This window comes from Atta colombica, unplaced genomic scaffold, assembly GCF_001594045.1.
Source record: "Atta colombica isolate Treedump-2 unplaced genomic scaffold, Acol1.0 scaffold321, whole genome shotgun sequence".
Lineage (NCBI taxonomy): Eukaryota > Metazoa > Arthropoda > Insecta > Hymenoptera > Formicidae > Atta > Atta colombica.
Genome location: NW_017259428.1, coordinates 427,975 through 445,027, shown reverse-complemented (window position 1 = coordinate 445,027; position 17,053 = coordinate 427,975). Strand labels below are relative to the sequence as shown.

Here is a 17,053-nt window from a genome sequence, read left to right as displayed (position 1 = left end):
TATATATATAATAAATATATACAAGTTATATTAACTTAAAAAAATTAGAAAATGTCAGTTTATGTTAGAGCTGATAACAGCAATTCTACATTACAAATATCGAATACGAATATCAAATTCATTTTATTACAAGCAATAATAAAGATAGAGAGAAATAAAAAATTTATTTGTTTGTTTGTTTACAATTACGAGTAACTGTCGTAAGGATCAGTATGGATATTTATACAATCGAGTGCAATATCTCTTCACTGAAATGTGACTACTACAAATATCACGGTCTTTAATAATACCGCATATAAAACGGCTCGTAAACTCGCGTGAATCGATTGGAAGCAATCTCGTTCCCTTCTCCGCTGGACTTGAGGCGTCGTTGAACAAAATCCGCGACACGCGAATTGCAAGCGGTAAACCGGAAGCGAGCAACCGCGAGTCGTCTAGGCGCGTAACTATAAGGGTGTGCGAATGAAAGAGGTGGACCCACCACTACCATCAGACGTTGTTCCTCAACCCCCTCCCCCCAACCCCCTCCCATATGGTAGCCACATGTAGGTTCTGGGCACCACCAGAGGGGGAAAAGTCATCGCGGGGATCCAGCTGATGGTCGACGCGTTGGTCGGGCTTCCTCAGTTACTGTTGGACCGCACGTTGGTCTAGTCTACGCGTTGTGTTGGATGAATTCGGCTTCGATATCAATTTTCCAGAAGTTCAGGCCGCAACGCAGCACGGTGACCTTGACCCTTATTGGATCGCGAGGTCGCGCGAGAATCAGCGGAAACTGAAGGTGAGAAATGATCAGAGGCTCGAAAAAAGAGAGAGAATTGAAGGCATGCAAAGCGAATGTTTGATTCTCTGTTAATTAACTAACGGGACAATAATCAGATAACGGGTTTGATAATAAACGGATAATAATGGATCTCTTCTGCTTTGTCGATTGATTATTATGATATTAAGTTCTCATGAAACGTGGAGTAATTTTGCTGCTCGCATATAAATTATTTGATTTTATGCAGATGAAGGAAACAATTTTAGCAACTATTATCTTGTTAATTTTATGAATCATATTTCTTTATTAATAGTAACGATCGTAAATATTACCTCTCTGTATAATTATTTATGTAATTTGTAAATGATTGTAATTAATCGCTATAATACCAAGTGAGCTATTGATAATTAGAAGTTAAGTAAACATAAAAAAATATGTATACTCAGAAAGAATCATTTTGCTAAAAACTCTAAAATTTTATTTTATACAGACCTGTAAATAATTTTGCTGGACTATCAAAAGAGTTAAAAAACTGCAAGAGTTGAAAAACTGTAAAATGATGAGCAAAAAGTTTTTATATACCAGTTTTAGTTTCCAATAAAAATATTTTTAGATTTGTTCCAGCAAAATCTTTTCGTGTTCTTTTCGTGTAATAATGAAAATATTATTATAATATTGGCAATTGGCTGATGTTGGCTGTTGAACTCCAAATTAGTTAAAGTGGTATAGGGATGACGCAAAATCTGACGATGGGGATGGGCATCCTTAGTAACAGTGTAATGCCGTTCGAGTATTGATTTCAGACACGGGGTTTAGGGTAGCGTTACACGTGTCTACGATGCATTCAACAAACATTGGTCATGCTCGTTTCGCGTAAACCCTTTAGGATTTCCTTCCGCTCGATTGAAAGCCAATCTGATACAAATCAAGACAGATGCCGTTGCAAAGTAAAAGAATTTCATTAATCAAATTTAAGAAAAAAAATCACTTCGACATTTCTTGACGTTTCAGTTGGACAAATTGATAATTTCTGCCTTTAATTTGTCGGTAATAGCATATAATTTTTCAATGTCTTTATGTTGCATTTTACATGAGATGGATATTTATAGACGCGTGATAAAAAAAGAGTAATAAAAATCTCGCAATCTCTAGGAATTTCCTGGAATTAATAATAAAACGATGAGCGCAATAATTTCCCGCGCCATCGATCATGAAGAATTCCAATGATATCGAATCATTCGATCGCAACTTCGTAGATGATACCGGATGCAGAAGCTGTGTGTCAGACTTCCGAAGCTGCGGTCGACAATGGCAGCGACGTATACGAGAAGATTAAGGACCGGCCGGAAGAGGAAGTGGCGTCGGTGACCGCCTGGAACCGATACCAGCGATTGGTAGCCGCGATGGAGTCCCGGGGTGGTGAATTCAACCGGAAGTCCATGATCGAGGCGATCTTCCGTGGCAGTGATCTCGTCTACGTCACTCATTGATCGGCGGATCGATTAGGCGCGAGTGAGAATTTCTCGCGCGTTCCTGTACCAAAGTGTCAGCCAGTATCAAATCACTTTTGAGCAGTGGTGTAGAATTCGCGAGTCGCAACGTCGTAATACTCTTTGAGTATGATGGATCTATATGATGAATCTGAATGAAACAAGGATTTAGCATAATTTTTCGAAAGAAATGGAAATGATACTTGCATTATTTTTTTATAGAATGAAATAATATAGGCTATTATTACTTTATAGATTCCCAGAGAATTAATTATCTTTACAAAAAAGTCATTAGAAGATAGTAATTATTACATTAGTTTATTACATTATTTTAAGATAAAAATTTGTTTCAATTATTTTAATCGACAGCAAATTCTTTTTTTAATTTTGTAAATTTTGCCACGCAAAAATCTCAACTTTTATTTTTGCAATAAAATGCATTCTGTTTCATTTCAGTATAATTTTTTGTTTTTGAGATATAGAAATTTAAAAATAGTTCTCATATAACAGAAAAAAAAGCATCTTTGGAAAATAATTAATTATATGTAAAGTATGATTATATAGTACAATGTAATCATATTAAATAAAAAAACAATATGAAATTGAAACAAAAAATACAATAAGTATTTAATTAAGTTGCTAATCTTAAAAATAAAAAAAAATTGTACTGAAATGTGAAACAAAATGCATTTTAAACTAAAAGTTGAAAAGTGCTTTTTGCGTGGCATTAACAAAGTTTAAAAAAATAAATTAACTGTCGGTTACAACGTCATAAAAACCTTTAAAATCATTCTCTTTTTGTGACTTCATTTGACGTCACTTTTCCTAAAATTATGACGTGATAGCTAAATTTTGAAAACGAATTTGTACTCAGCTTCTAAAAATTACGAAACGATTACGTTCGTTCAGTCAATGATCCTAAAATGTAAATTCATGGGCTGTTATGTGTTATTGATCTAAGTAATTATTGTTAAAAAAATAATACTCATTAATACAGTTAACAGTAAATAGTCAGTTGACACTCACTCCGTTTTCCCTCTGTAGATGAATGATGTTACATGCATATTCAAGTTTTGATGGATATTTTTTGATGTATTGAAATTGCTATGTGACGTCGAGAGTAGGATGTAAGAGCGCAGTTTGACGCGGTTAACGTGGCTGTGTATTATAGTTCGACGTCGAGCACACACTATTTTTAGATCCGCATGAGGGGAGTTTAATGGTTCTGGGAGACGAATGCTTTCATAAGTTTATACGTGAAGCAAGTATCGTTACGTACGAGTATCCTTGAGGAACTCCAAACAGCTAGTCTCGAAATTAAAGAAGACACGCACATGTCCTCATTAACGTCGAAGTCCAAATTGTATTAACAAGCTAAGCATTACTCTAATATATATCACATTTTTGAGCGGAAATAAAATTGAATTGTGTAATAATAGCAGCAAATGTATATTGAGAGAAAAGTGTTTAATATTGTAATTATAATGGATAGAAAGAACATTTGTTAAAATATTTAAAAATTTAACTGATATAATCTGATAATAATTTTGTTAAACTATCAAAATAATTATTTATAGAATGCTTAAGCGTTGATGGCAATGCTGCAAAAATTTTGCGACTGTTCTTCATAATTATTTTGATAGTACAAACAAAATTATTTTTAAATTTAACTAAAATTTTTAGCTCAGCGAAACCTTCTTTCTATCCATATATAATTACATGATACAGTAATTATGATGACAGGAACTTCATTCTTATAATTATTATTGTTATAATGTTAGTAAAAATAATTATATTATTAGTTCTCTACCTCAAAAAATTTATAGAGACGACACAAAAAATGCCTGTAAACTACAGTTAAATTATAGTATCATTTTTTTTCTCTCAGTGTACATGCAATGTACTATGAGAAGCAAAGAAATTCAATGCTTTTGAGATAAAATTTTACAAATTATTAATTTGTTAATTGTTAACATTGATACAGAATATTCACTATATATTTGATGAAAATACAGCCATCTTTTATTTTTGAAGAAAAAGATTCTGCCGATATTTGTTAGCAATTATACGTAATAGTTAGCGAATGTGGATTAATGTAAAAATAAGCGCACTGCGTTTCTACGCTGACTAATGCAATCGTAGATAAAAATACAATTAACGATGCCAAACTGTGTATTACTAGTCAACAATGTGTGCATAAATCGTGGAAGAATAGGATAGATCATTTAATTAAGCAATTACGACAACGGCGATGATTCGCTCGCTATCACGCGATAGACGATGGAAGGCGTATCTCTAATCAGTCGCATGAGCTCATGCGACATTGGCTATGCTCAATCTTGCCAGCGATGAGCTATATTCACTCTATGTATTATATATAGAGAAAGATTATGCGCGAGAGGCTGAAGCAAATAATAATTATAATTATGATTGTCACCAATTCCGAAAGATTACGATTGTAATTGAATGATTGAGAGATAGCGTTTTAAACTTTAGAAACGAACTGTAAGGGAATCAGTTCAATAAAATGAATTATATTTATTTGAAACTTCAGTGTTGCGTATTATTGATCACCGTGATAAGTATTATGTTTGATGAATTCAGAGACATTAGAAAAGATACTCTAAAGATTTAATATCTTTATAATATTATATTATATAAAGATGAAAAAAATATTTTAGTGCAAAAAATAAAGAAAACTTGAGACAGAGGTTTTAAGTTCATTAGTCTTGCTATGAAATAATGCTATGATATGCAAAGGTAATAAATTAAAATTCGATCTCCTTACACAAAAATCCAGAGGTAAAATATATTTACGATTAATTTATACAATTTGCTTGTCATTTCCACGACAATTAAATATTATAGGATTAAGTCGTGACACGCGACTAATAATTGTATACATGTACATAACTATTATATTAAATATTGTAGTACAAATATACAAAATATTTACAAGTAACGTTTATATATAATCAACTCCCCGTCTCCTAAATAAATTCACTACATATTGTCAAGTATTTTACAGCATTTTTACAAAAATAGGCACAATACTGTGTGAGCGTCTACAATAATTGCGTCTACAATAATTACATATCTGTAACATATTAATCGCAGCTTACAATTAATAATAAGTCCGAAAAAATGAGATATAATTAAAAAACTAATTATTTGATAAAAAAATACAATTTTCGCGTTACAGAAACAAAGAACGACTTTTCGTGTCTTAAAAATATGCACAATGTGCGCTAGTTCTAGATATTTCTTGACTAAAAATTTTTTACATCTTTCGTCAGCAACCTGAATCTTCGAGTTTCAATGTAGGTTTTTATATTGTTCCAATATAAAAATCTGAAAAATCTTTGACTGTGAAAATTTTAATGAGTTTTTACTTTATCATAATAAGGTATTTTATCATAAGTATTTTATATTGTATTTTTTTTACTCATTTCTTACAGAATTTAAATTCTTAATTCGAAATTCATAAAATTCAAAAATTCGATTGTGCCTTCAAAGTCCAACTTGATTGATGGAGGGATTTATCAATCATTTTCTCTGTTAAAATTGTTATCACCTTAATGCTCTAATTTATGTACTTTTTCTCAATTCCATTATTAACAAAATCCTTCAAAAAAATGAAAAAATTTACAATAATATTTTTTATACATACGCCAAGAATTTGCGCCAAGAAGAATAATATTTCTCGGCTGTACAAAGTCAGTGAGCCTAATAGTATATTGGAATAAGCCATCGAACCAATAAGAAGTGGGAGTGTTTCAATTCTTAAACAATGACATTCTGAGCCAAAGATTGTACAGTTTTCTTTGTCAGGAATTTATCGATTAATTAAAACTGTTTTATCACACTAAAAAAATTCACTTGAATATTAATTAATTTAGTTCATTTTTATTCTTTTCAAAGAAGAATGTACGTATTTAAGTCAAATATATTAGATTTTACTTAAATACATACATGTTCTAATGAAAGAAATAAAGACGGATTAAATTAATGCAGTCAAACGAACAATTTTTTTTTCAGTGCATAAGAAAGACAAGTATTTGTATGCCATCTTTTTCTCTATTCGTTACGGTTTTCTATAGTTTAGTACAGAGGAAGGCTCGCTCCAGTATAGATTACAAATCTCACAAAGTAAATCATTTACATCTGTTGACATGCCGCTGCTAACATCACAAGGACAAATGATGCAGTCTTTATATAATGTTGTGGCAATTTCATATAAACTCGGTGACGAAAATCTTTTTGAAGTCCGGTACCGAGCCGCCAATATCGTGTTTGCATATGTCGCCATTGTCGAGGTAACTCACGTCGGAGTTCTTTAGGATAGTTTTCAGATTCTCCATCGAGAGATTCGGCATCTTTTTATTAACAGTCAGTTTATCTAGGTCGTTCATCGAATAACCGGGCACGATTCTTTTAGTTTTTAGATGATAGGACTGTATGCTAGGCTTCGTGTCGGACAGCTTCGTATTACTGCCGCACTTCTTGTCCTCTCGATCCTCGGTACCGTTCTCTATGATACGCGGCGTGAAAGATCGCATGCTGACCTTTACCTCGCTGGTTCGCTTCGAGGGCAGCAACTCCACCTGTAAAACAGAACGTTCTCACGATATGGGATTACGTAAGCGTGTGCGCCTTTAACGCCGCGAAAAGGCCGACGAATCGCTCTGTCAGCGGCGAATATTTTTCTATTAGGACGATGCATTTTCTCGTGAAAGTACCTCTGGTATCCTCTTGCGTTTAACATTAAACTCGAGAAAACCGGTCATTCTAACCACTATCGGTAAATATTGAATTTATTGATTATTATCCTGATGAAAAAATAATATTTTTAAGAATTTGTAGTATTTTAAATTCTTAATAAAACATTACATTTTTAATAAAACAAAGATTTTTGAAAAATATCTTAATTTTTTTTAGTATTTATAATTTTTTTCTTTAGTATTTTCTTATAAAAGGGATGAAAAATCTTAAAAATTAAAGAATATTTCAGAATTCATATATATAGAATTCTAAAAAAATTCTTTGAAAAAAATATTTCAGAGCAGATATTTAAGAGCCTCTTCTGTAAGCGTTAGAGTCATTAGAAGTTATAGAAAATAGGCCTTTTAGATTTTTTAAAATTTAGATTTATTTTTTAAAGATATTCCGTTTTATATAAAAAAATTTAAGAAATTTTTTAAAACGTTATAAAATTATTACAGAAATTCTGAAAAAGTTTAAAGTTATTTATATAGAAGTTCTGAAAAATTGTATAAAGAATTCTAAAAAAAATTTTATTCTCACCGCGAAATTAAGACAGTAATATAAAATGTAAACAAATTATATTTAATTACGAATAAAAATGAGACATTTGATGTGATAATATTGAACTTAATTAATTTAATATTTGCTTCAGGATAAATTTCAAAATATTTGTTAAAAATTTACTGAAAGACGGCAAGATTTAATTGTATACAATTACCTTGGTTCCCTTACGTTGAAAATATTCAAAGTCATCATTGGCGACCGTGGTAACGGAACAACAGCTTCTGCTTCTGCTCCTGCAAGAGCTCATTGTGTCGAAGTCGCCGTTCTCCAGATCGCAGCTCTCATCATCAGAGCTATCATATCCTTCGCAATGACTATCTCGTCTATGGAGATTTAAATGAAGATTTTCTTTCAAAAGATCGTCTTTCTTTAAATTATAAGTTCTCGAGTCGAGCACAGGTCGATGATATCTATATATCAAAGAAAAAGGATATTATTTTACATTAGCTTTACAAGAATTTATGAAAAATATACTTAAATATTATGATAGAGATATATTATAAATTGAAATATTAAATAATGTTTATAAAAGTTATAAAACTTATAAACGTTAATAATACTTAATATATATATATATTCTAACATATTACACATTAATAAATGCATCTAAAAATGTATCGCAATTTAATGAATTTTACAAGTCGTGAAAAAAAAAAGTTGAGACGATTGTAGGTCCTATCCCATCCTTCATGTATGATGTACGTCAAAATATGCATTTTGAATAATTTATGGGAAACTTCACGTCTCACACTTTCCAGTTATACATTTGCCACGTATCGCGACGGCGGCTTAATGGCACAGGTAAAAGTGAAGGTACGCTAAAAGATACGCGAGAGCAATCGGCGAATCGACAAGTAAGTGGCACCTGGCATGGTCGAAGCTTTGATTCCTGCGTAGAATGTTTCTAGAATAATGCTGCTCTTGAAGATTGTTTTCTAGCCCGAGAATTAGCTTCTCCAGACCGAGGACGCTCCGAACGTGTCGCCTGGATGGTTCTTCGCGAATCTCGTCTAGATTCTTGATTTTTCGATTATTCGCAGAATCCTCCAGTTGTACCAGGTTCTCCATGTTCTGCCCGAAGACATCAGTGCTGCCGATCTTCCTGCGATTACCAGCCAGCTCGTGCAAGTTCTCGTTTGGTCTCGGTCGTCTGTTGTATCCCGACGATGGTGGTTCCACTGGATTCTTCTTCGGCGATTCGGGAATTTTATCCTGACGCGGTTCGAAGGTCGAACTCGTGAAGGACGATAGTTCTGCTGGCAGAGATGCATAGCTGCCGTCTTCATTCATAGGTTGCGTTTTAGGATAATGTTGCTGAATTCCCATAGTAATTGTGCCAGTTTTTGCTGCAAAACGTAAGAACAATTATCACAATAATTCAAATAATTATACTAGAAAATCTAACAGTTATGAATTAACAATTCTAAATTAATTGTAAATATATTTTATTTTCGCTATATGAAAAAAAAAACGATTTTGAAGTACCTAAAAATTTAACTAGATACAAAAATAATTTAGATTATTATAACAAAATTATAATTAACATAGAAAGCATGATGAGCAATATTGTACAAAATTTGACATTCTAATAATCAATTGCAGTCCTAATTATTTTGATGACGTAATGAAATTATTTTCAGATTTGTATCTAACATTTTAGTTACAATACTTCAGTAAAACTTATATAAGAACGTGAACATAAGACTGATTATTACAATAAGTAATTATAAACATTCATATTAGAAAATTTAATAATTTATTTTTTTAATTATAACTTAGATTATTTATCATTTCGCTTAGAGCACTTAACAATTGTGATTTTTAAATTATCATCAAATCGATTTAAATTTGACTGGACGAATGAAATGTAATAGAAAAGAGACAGTCGCGATTTGTGAAAGCCGCTTTCGGGAATATCGAAACATTCGGTTTTTCACGTTATTACAGTGATCTGTAATATTTGATATATCTGATAGATATGATGATAGAACAGAGACGAGCGCGAGAGATGGTTTCGTCTCGGACTTTCTAACGTAGTCGTGCCGAGTGTTCGATGGGTGCATTAACAAAGCCGCACGAAACGTCGCAATTAATAATATAGGCCGGGAGAGAGAACTATCAAGCGATCGAAATATTTTCGCATCGTTAAATCTCACTGACATCCGTTCTCGCTCACTCACCTCTGTTCTGATGGCTGTGCAACCGTCCGTAGAGGCTTCCGTTAGTCAGAGGGAATTTTAGCCCATGATTGAGGTTCAACTGCAGCTTGTACTCGGTATCTTGTTCGAAATGTCGAAATTTACCATCTATACCGCCTGAAAGAGAAATCCCAGAGAAATTTCATTACACAGACAAATTTCGCTTTAAGTGCTATGACGTAAGAGTGTTTTTTATTTGATTGAAATAAATGCAACATTTTATTTAAGATAGTATTTATTCTTGAGAAAATAAAGGTTAAATTTTTTACTTCTATCAAACTTTAATTCAGAAACAGTAATACCGAGATTCGTTTGACGATATATTTAGATTTTACTTTTGACATCTCACATTAATTAGATTTGAATAGTGATTATGTAATCTTTCTCTTAAGGCGGAAAACATGAAAAGTTTTTCCATTAATCTCAATAATCTGATAAAAAATTCGCTTTTCACGTTTTCGTTGTAGAGAAAGAGTTACATGATCGTTATATCTAGAATGAAAATGTGTAGAATGCAAAAACTTTAGCAATTTAATAAAAAACTCCCATAATGACTGTAAATCGTGGGAATACCGTGAAACTCTGTAAATAGTTACATATGTTGCAAAAAATGAAAATACGACGAATTACTCAAACGCGTGTCGTTAACGAAAAATTGATGGTTGTCGCGCGGAATATCACTGTTGTGCGGGCAAATATTACGATTATTACATGGAGTCTTAACTTTCCCACGCACAACGGACAGGTCAGTTTTTGCTTAACTGAAAGAATGGAAATCACGTAGTGATCTCTATTATGAAACACAAAGAATTTCTCTATTTAGAAAAAACGCACCGTGCGACAGTCTCCTTGCATGATCCTGCTTTGTGTACACCTTGGCCACGTATCGGCAAAACATCTTATCGAAGAGAGCCAGAAAAACCGGAAGCAGAGTATCCTTCACCAGTGGCAACCATGTTGCCAGATTTTGCGGTGTGCAGAAATTCTTTAAAAGGCTCGGCCTAATCGAGATGATCTAGGAAATCATATTTAATTAATTTAACATATATCATGTTTCGAAATAATATTATACAATTTATATAAGTACTTTCATAAATTTTGCAACAGGATATGATCGTATCTGTAATATACATATATACATATAATATAATGGAATCGACACACAACGTGATTACTGTTATAATAAGTATGTAATAAATTAATCGATTACTTGGAGTATTTTTGTAATAACACTTATGAACGCGATAATCATTAATCGAAATGTGATCATTACTGTTGAATGTATAGAAAACGGTATTTCTGCAATCTGTTGCGCCTAATGCAATGTAATGCAATCTAGGTATTCTAGACCACGGTGGGTTTTTTTTTCGCGCTAATAAATTTCACCAGAAATCGTGTCAAGAAGATTCTATATTCAGAAATTGGGTCCAGCTTTCGCCGTGAGGAATCTACCATATACGTTCATCATTCAGATTGGGTCAATTACACGCAGCTAATTGTTCAACATGCGTCTGGATATCGTGCACGCGATATCTAACGTCATAAGAGAAAAAGGATCGTACCTCGCAGATTATAGGAAGACATACGTTGAAAATATGCGAGCGGGCCTTTTACAGAGGTACTGCGAAAAAAAAACTTTCGTTTTTAACCACGGATTCGCGCAAGAATTCGCGGTGAAAACTCCGCGGTCGCGCTTTCAAAAGTACGCACATCATACACGATGCAATGCGATATGATGTGGTGCGAGCATGTACGCAATTTTACGTGCACTGAACACGCATGTTGTATCTATGTGAATCGTACTATTTCGTTGATTATTATAATATCATTTAAAGATAAGCGAGCGATGGTAGATAATCTTGTTTGTTAAATTCTTATGCAAACAACATGAGATAAATGAGATTCTTTGTCGTAAAATTGAAATCTTCTGTAGTTTTACAATGTAACCATAGACTTTACTTTAATAGAAATTTTAAGAAATTGGTTAAGCTGTCTCATATATTTATTCAAACAGAAAATTAACCTTAATTTACAGATTAATTTAATTTTGTTTGATGCCAATAAATTAAAAAATATTTTATTTGTTGCATAAACCTTATGTAACTGTAAAGGAGGATGTAAAAAAGGAATCGATTTCTGTTCAAAAAGATTGTAAAAGGAACAGTGTTTTTTTTATAGATTTTTGATTTGATTATGATAAAATTATTAAAAAGCATTTGGAGAAATTCACTTCAAAAATTAACTGAAAAGTAACTGAATAAATACATCAAACATGATGTATTTATTCAAATTTCAACATTTTTATTTTTCGTATTCCTCAAACGCCACGAACTTTTTGATAACTTTATCATATCCAGGAGGTATTATAAAAAAACACTATTTCTTTTATTTATATCTTTTTGGACAAAAATCGGCTTTTTTTTAATATCCTTTTTATATAAGTACGCATTTTCGGAATATAGATATATATATGATTCTGTGCGAAAATAAAATGTATCTTTTTATTTTTGAATGAGGTGTTTCTTTTTCAAGATAATTCATTCGTGTAAATAATTTTATTTGTCTTCACTTATTACTGCTACTTTATGTTAACTAAATTTTTAATCGCAATAAGATAATCAAATTACCGTTAATTAACAAGTAACAAGGCCTTCCTTTCAGTTCCTTTGATACATTTTTGCCTCCCACTGTATATAGTGTATATTTTATCACGAACGGTATAATGTGCGGTAGTACCGCTGTTGGTTACGTGAGTAACGGCCGGTCTAGTCCGAAGTATGAAATCGAAACTAGTTGTACTTTAATTAGAGAATAGAGCGGCACTATACGCACGTGTATAAGTGTGTGTAAAGTACACGCGCAATTCTCATTCCCGTCTCTTTCTCTCGAATGTGTATCGCTCCGGTTGGTGAGATGATTGCCACAATAAATTTTCTGTTATATTGCACTTCTTTTAATTAATTCCTTTAGCGTAATATGTGTAAAAATATTTTTTGCAAAAATATATCTTGTTCTTACGTTATAAAATGGCATTTTAGTATATTATGAATACGTGGAAGTGATAGTGAAAAAAAAAAAAAAATTAAATTAAATTTCTTATTCCGTATAATTTTGCAGTGTAAAGTTGATACAAGATTATATCGGCATTTTTCATTAATTTTTTTTATAAAATATTCCATTTCATTATTTTTGTTTACATTTTGTTGATGTTAATATTTTGAACTAATATTCCGTTTAATCGCATATTTATATGTCTATTATCTCGAGTATATTGTTTCGATTGACACAATAAACGGAGCGCAGCCTTTTTTTTTCTCCCATATATATTCTCGTACATCTTAAAAGAACTACATAATGTTTTGCAACTTGTTCTCCGTTTAATCGATCTGTGAGTTTCTTTAATCGTAGTAACTCGCGCTGATCTCATACATTGACGTTTTACTTTAATTGCAATTGGTAAAGAATAACGCCCACAAACATGCTCATTGCGCTTGTTAAAAATACGTTCGGACCGATCAAAGCTCTGATAACAATTACTTAATATGCGAGAAATCGATCCGAAGTTTCTCAAGAACGGTGAATTTTGAGGTAAATGTAAATTAATACAAAACGAAAAAGTAAAGGTCTTATTTGATCAAAGCAGATGTTGTAATGATACAATAATAAGCAACCTGTTACTTCGAATTAAACAGATTTGATTCGATTCAATTCCATGTAAAAATTTCAAATTCGATTCATTTTCGAACAAGTTTATTCGGTTTGATTCGATTCTTATCTTAGAAATTCTTCGCACACCTTTATATTCTAATTATAACAACATAAATATATTCTAATTATATTTTCTGCCGAGAACAGCTACTGCAGAAAACGATTGTAACTGAAATCGAATAAAGAACAAGAAAAAAGTTTTATCGCTCCTATATGTACATTTAAAATTCATACTAAGTTTTTTAATTGCAAGATTGGTAAAAATCATGTTTTGTTTTAAAGATAAAACATCTAAAAAATAATACCTGTCACAAATCACAATTCTCTTTGAAATATTTATATTAAACATAAAAATCTAAGAGAAACATTTTTTTATAACAACTCAATTTCTAATTTAAGGAGTGGAACAATTCTTTAAAATTAATGGAGATAGAGGTGTTTTTAAAATATTAAATTTATATATACAGTTATGAAATTAGAAAATTCTGATTTGTCCATTTTCAATTAAAATTCCGATAAATGCAATCAGATTCTTTTTTCAGTGTACTTTTGAGTGAACATTTTATGCGAAATTTTCAAATTTTGTGTGTTAATTATTTATTGATTTTGAAAAACAGTTCTAAACTAAAATCAGAGTACATAAGATCATAAATCAAATTGATATTTTAATATTTATATCAATAATATTAATATTAAAGGGCATTTTAAATTATTATAAAGAATTTGCAAAAAAAAAGATCTGTTTTAATCGAACAAGATCGTCATTTCTTTCGTTTATTTGTGTTATTCATATATTGATCAATTTTCTACTTATTATTAAATGTGGATTATTTGCACATTAAAATAACTGTACATGACAAAAAATCATGATAGAAACTCGTTGATTTCGCCGATTTGGAATATATATATTTTTGCTCGAGCTTGTAATTAAACTTTATATCGGTGATTTAGTTTAGTAGTTAGACAAAAACACGAGTGTAACGGCCGTCACGCTGTTTGCACGTATGTAAGCAGAGAACGGTGTTTATTTCGACGAACGGTGAATCGACCATTATTTTTCAACGAACTAATACACGCGAATCTCGAGTATAGGTTTACGTATATCGAGCAGCGAATCGTCTTATTTCGTAACTGCCTGGACACCGGGCATCAGTTTATAAAAACGGTGATCATAAAAAATATCACTCGTTAATATGAGATGATAGCGACAAGAGAATTCATTGAGAGTTTCACTTCGCATTTTATATATATTGTGACATTTAAAATAATATATAAGAATTATTTTTTAACGATTCATTCTGCGATTTTCTACGGCGAGATCGCGTACGCCTACTTGATGTTAGCCTAATTGACCGCGCGTTGTTCCTATACGATGTAAATAGTATGCGTCACGCATGTAACAGCCGCGATCATTAATATTAATGAGGAAGGTCATGGGAGTTTCTCCGCGGGACGACTTTTGCGGAACGTCGACGCCGCCGCGTGAATTCTTAATTTGATTCACCGATTAAGGTCGCTGTCCGAATTAAGATCGCGCTTTCGAATTTCGCTTTATACCGAGCCCGACCCTTTTTCCATCTAGATCTCCTTTGTTTCTCCCGACCACTTTTTTGAGGAGCGACATTTATTACTAAAAAGTCCCTCTTCCGGATGGCACACGCAAGTGAAGTTCGTGTCCGGCTTGGATTCGCATGAAAATCCTCTCGGCTGTGTGATGTAATTGTATAGATGTAATTGGTGTGACGGCGATCAGACAATTCAACCAACCACCGTATCGGATCTGTTGTGAGATACGATGAAATTTTCAAGGACATGACTAATTATAACAATACGTCTCACAAACAAAAAATTAGTAATTTTGTTTGGAGATATATTGTTACATTGTATATAGACGTAATAGATATAGATTGCACATTCCCTGATCTTAGCACCTATGAATCGTTAGAAAGAAATGAATCAGCATTTCTCTTCAATTCTATCATCATCTCTCTTCTATTCAATATTTTAGAGAGAGAGACAGAGAGAGAGAGAGAGAGAGAGAGAGAGAGAGAGAGATTTCAAGCTTTATTTTTCTCTTTCTAAACCGATGATTACTTATAACTACATAAAAATGCGCAGTCTATACTTATTAGATTATTATCTATTCTACGTTAATAGAAAAGTGACACAAGCAAAAAAAATTAGCACTTTTGAGATAATAAAAGAAAAATCGACAATTCTGGTAAGAGATGAATTTATACTACATACATTGAGAAGAAAAAGTTGTTCTAACTAATTAAATATATTTAGTTGTTTGTAGATTTGGTTAATTTAACAAATTTTATTTAATTGAATTTAATCTTGAATTTAATTGAATTTAATCTGCTCAACATTGAACAATTGTTAAGACTATGGTTAAATTCGATTAAATAAAATTGGTTGAATTAATCAAATCTGTAAACAATTAAAAGTGTTGAATTCGTTGAACAAATTTTTTTTTCTCAGTGTAGGATTGTAATACTTAAATTATAAAAATACATAGTTTTAAAGAATACATTATACAGTTGAAAGTATAACATGAAGAGAAAGTGAAATTATAGAAATTGCATATTCACTATCTTAATACTACTAATTTAGAATTGTAAAAATATTTGTTTATTAAAAAAAAACTAACTTGAGATGTTTTTGATGATCTTTTTTAATTAATGCAGCAATGTGATTCGGATGTAATAGAATTTTGTAATTATATTTATTTTCTGAATTATTATTTTTTTCTTATCAGAAAGGAATTTAAATTGTATCTATAAAAGGAGAAAGGATTTAAAGTTTCCTTGAATATTAAGTACACGGTATGACTAATAAATAAGTCTAAGTTGCTCGAAATTTATTTTATGTCATGTAAATGACAAGTCATGTGAATAACCTATATTTTTCGCTATTTAGAAGCATCGAGGACGTGCCATAAATTAGGTCGGCCACTTTTAACTATGTAACATTGCAACGGTCGACTTGGCACGCGCAATTTTGAGAATATTGCGAAATGTCGCTTTTATACAATCGAGATGCTCGTGCAAAAAATGGTTTCAGTGTCGAGTAAAAAAGTAAGTAAAAAAAAGTAAACGTATGGACTAATCGTAATCACTTAATAAATTATATATCCTTTCCAGGTATCTTTGATATATCTTAACTACGAGTCAACAATTAGCGTTACCGGTTCGTTAGAGTTTCAATTCGAAAGTAATAATTAATTAAACCAACGGTATGGAAAAACACGTCAATCTCGATAGTATTAGGTTCTTATACTTTTACATAAATTAGAAATGGATTTTACAGTAAAATACTTTTAATGTAACAAGATTATGCTAACGACCAAAACGATTTTCCGCAAACGAGTTTCCTGTTTCGTCGTATTAACTTTCAACTTGTAAAAAAAACAAGTGATTGCTTTGCCATTTATATATAGGGTGTCTCTTTCTAATCATTAACAAATTTATAGTAATATTTTCTTAAGAAAAATCTCTTAGAACTAATAAACTTTAAATTGTAAATTATAGTAAATTATATATTATGTATTATTAAACAATAAT

At 31.6% G+C, this 17,053-nt stretch overlaps 2 protein-coding genes across 2 annotated transcripts in view; one reads left to right on the top strand and one right to left on the bottom strand.

The window, feature by feature from the left end:
* The first annotated feature begins 601 nt into the window (after positions 1–601).
* LOC108690445 lies at positions 602–2,307 on the top strand. Its single transcript, XM_018197738.1, has 2 exons — positions 602–781; positions 2,020–2,307. The coding sequence occupies exon 2, from the start codon at positions 2,020–2,022 to the stop codon at positions 2,251–2,253; it is 234 nt and encodes a 77-aa protein (XP_018053227.1). The 5' UTR covers positions 602–781; the 3' UTR covers positions 2,254–2,307.
* A 4,016-nt stretch (positions 2,308–6,323) lies between these two features.
* The window catches only part of LOC108690425, a 20,630-nt gene continuing 9,900 nt past the window's right edge, over positions 6,324–17,053 (bottom strand). Inside the window, exons 4-8 of the mRNA XM_018197712.1 lie at positions 10,614–10,794; positions 9,762–9,896; positions 8,447–8,927; positions 7,736–7,991; positions 6,324–6,857 (exon numbers count right to left, since the gene is read on the bottom strand). Coding sequence (XP_018053201.1) covers positions 6,486–6,857; positions 7,736–7,991; positions 8,447–8,927; positions 9,762–9,896; positions 10,614–10,794 — 1,425 coding nt within the window. The 3' untranslated portion in view covers positions 6,324–6,485. The remainder of the gene's footprint in view (positions 6,858–7,735; positions 7,992–8,446; positions 8,928–9,761; positions 9,897–10,613; positions 10,795–17,053) is intronic.

What these genes read in the sequence shown, in the direction of transcription:
- LOC108690445 (XM_018197738.1), top strand. Translation starts at nt 2,020, where the DNA reads ATGATACCGGATGCAGAAGCTGTGTGTCAGACTTCCGAAGCTGCGGTC.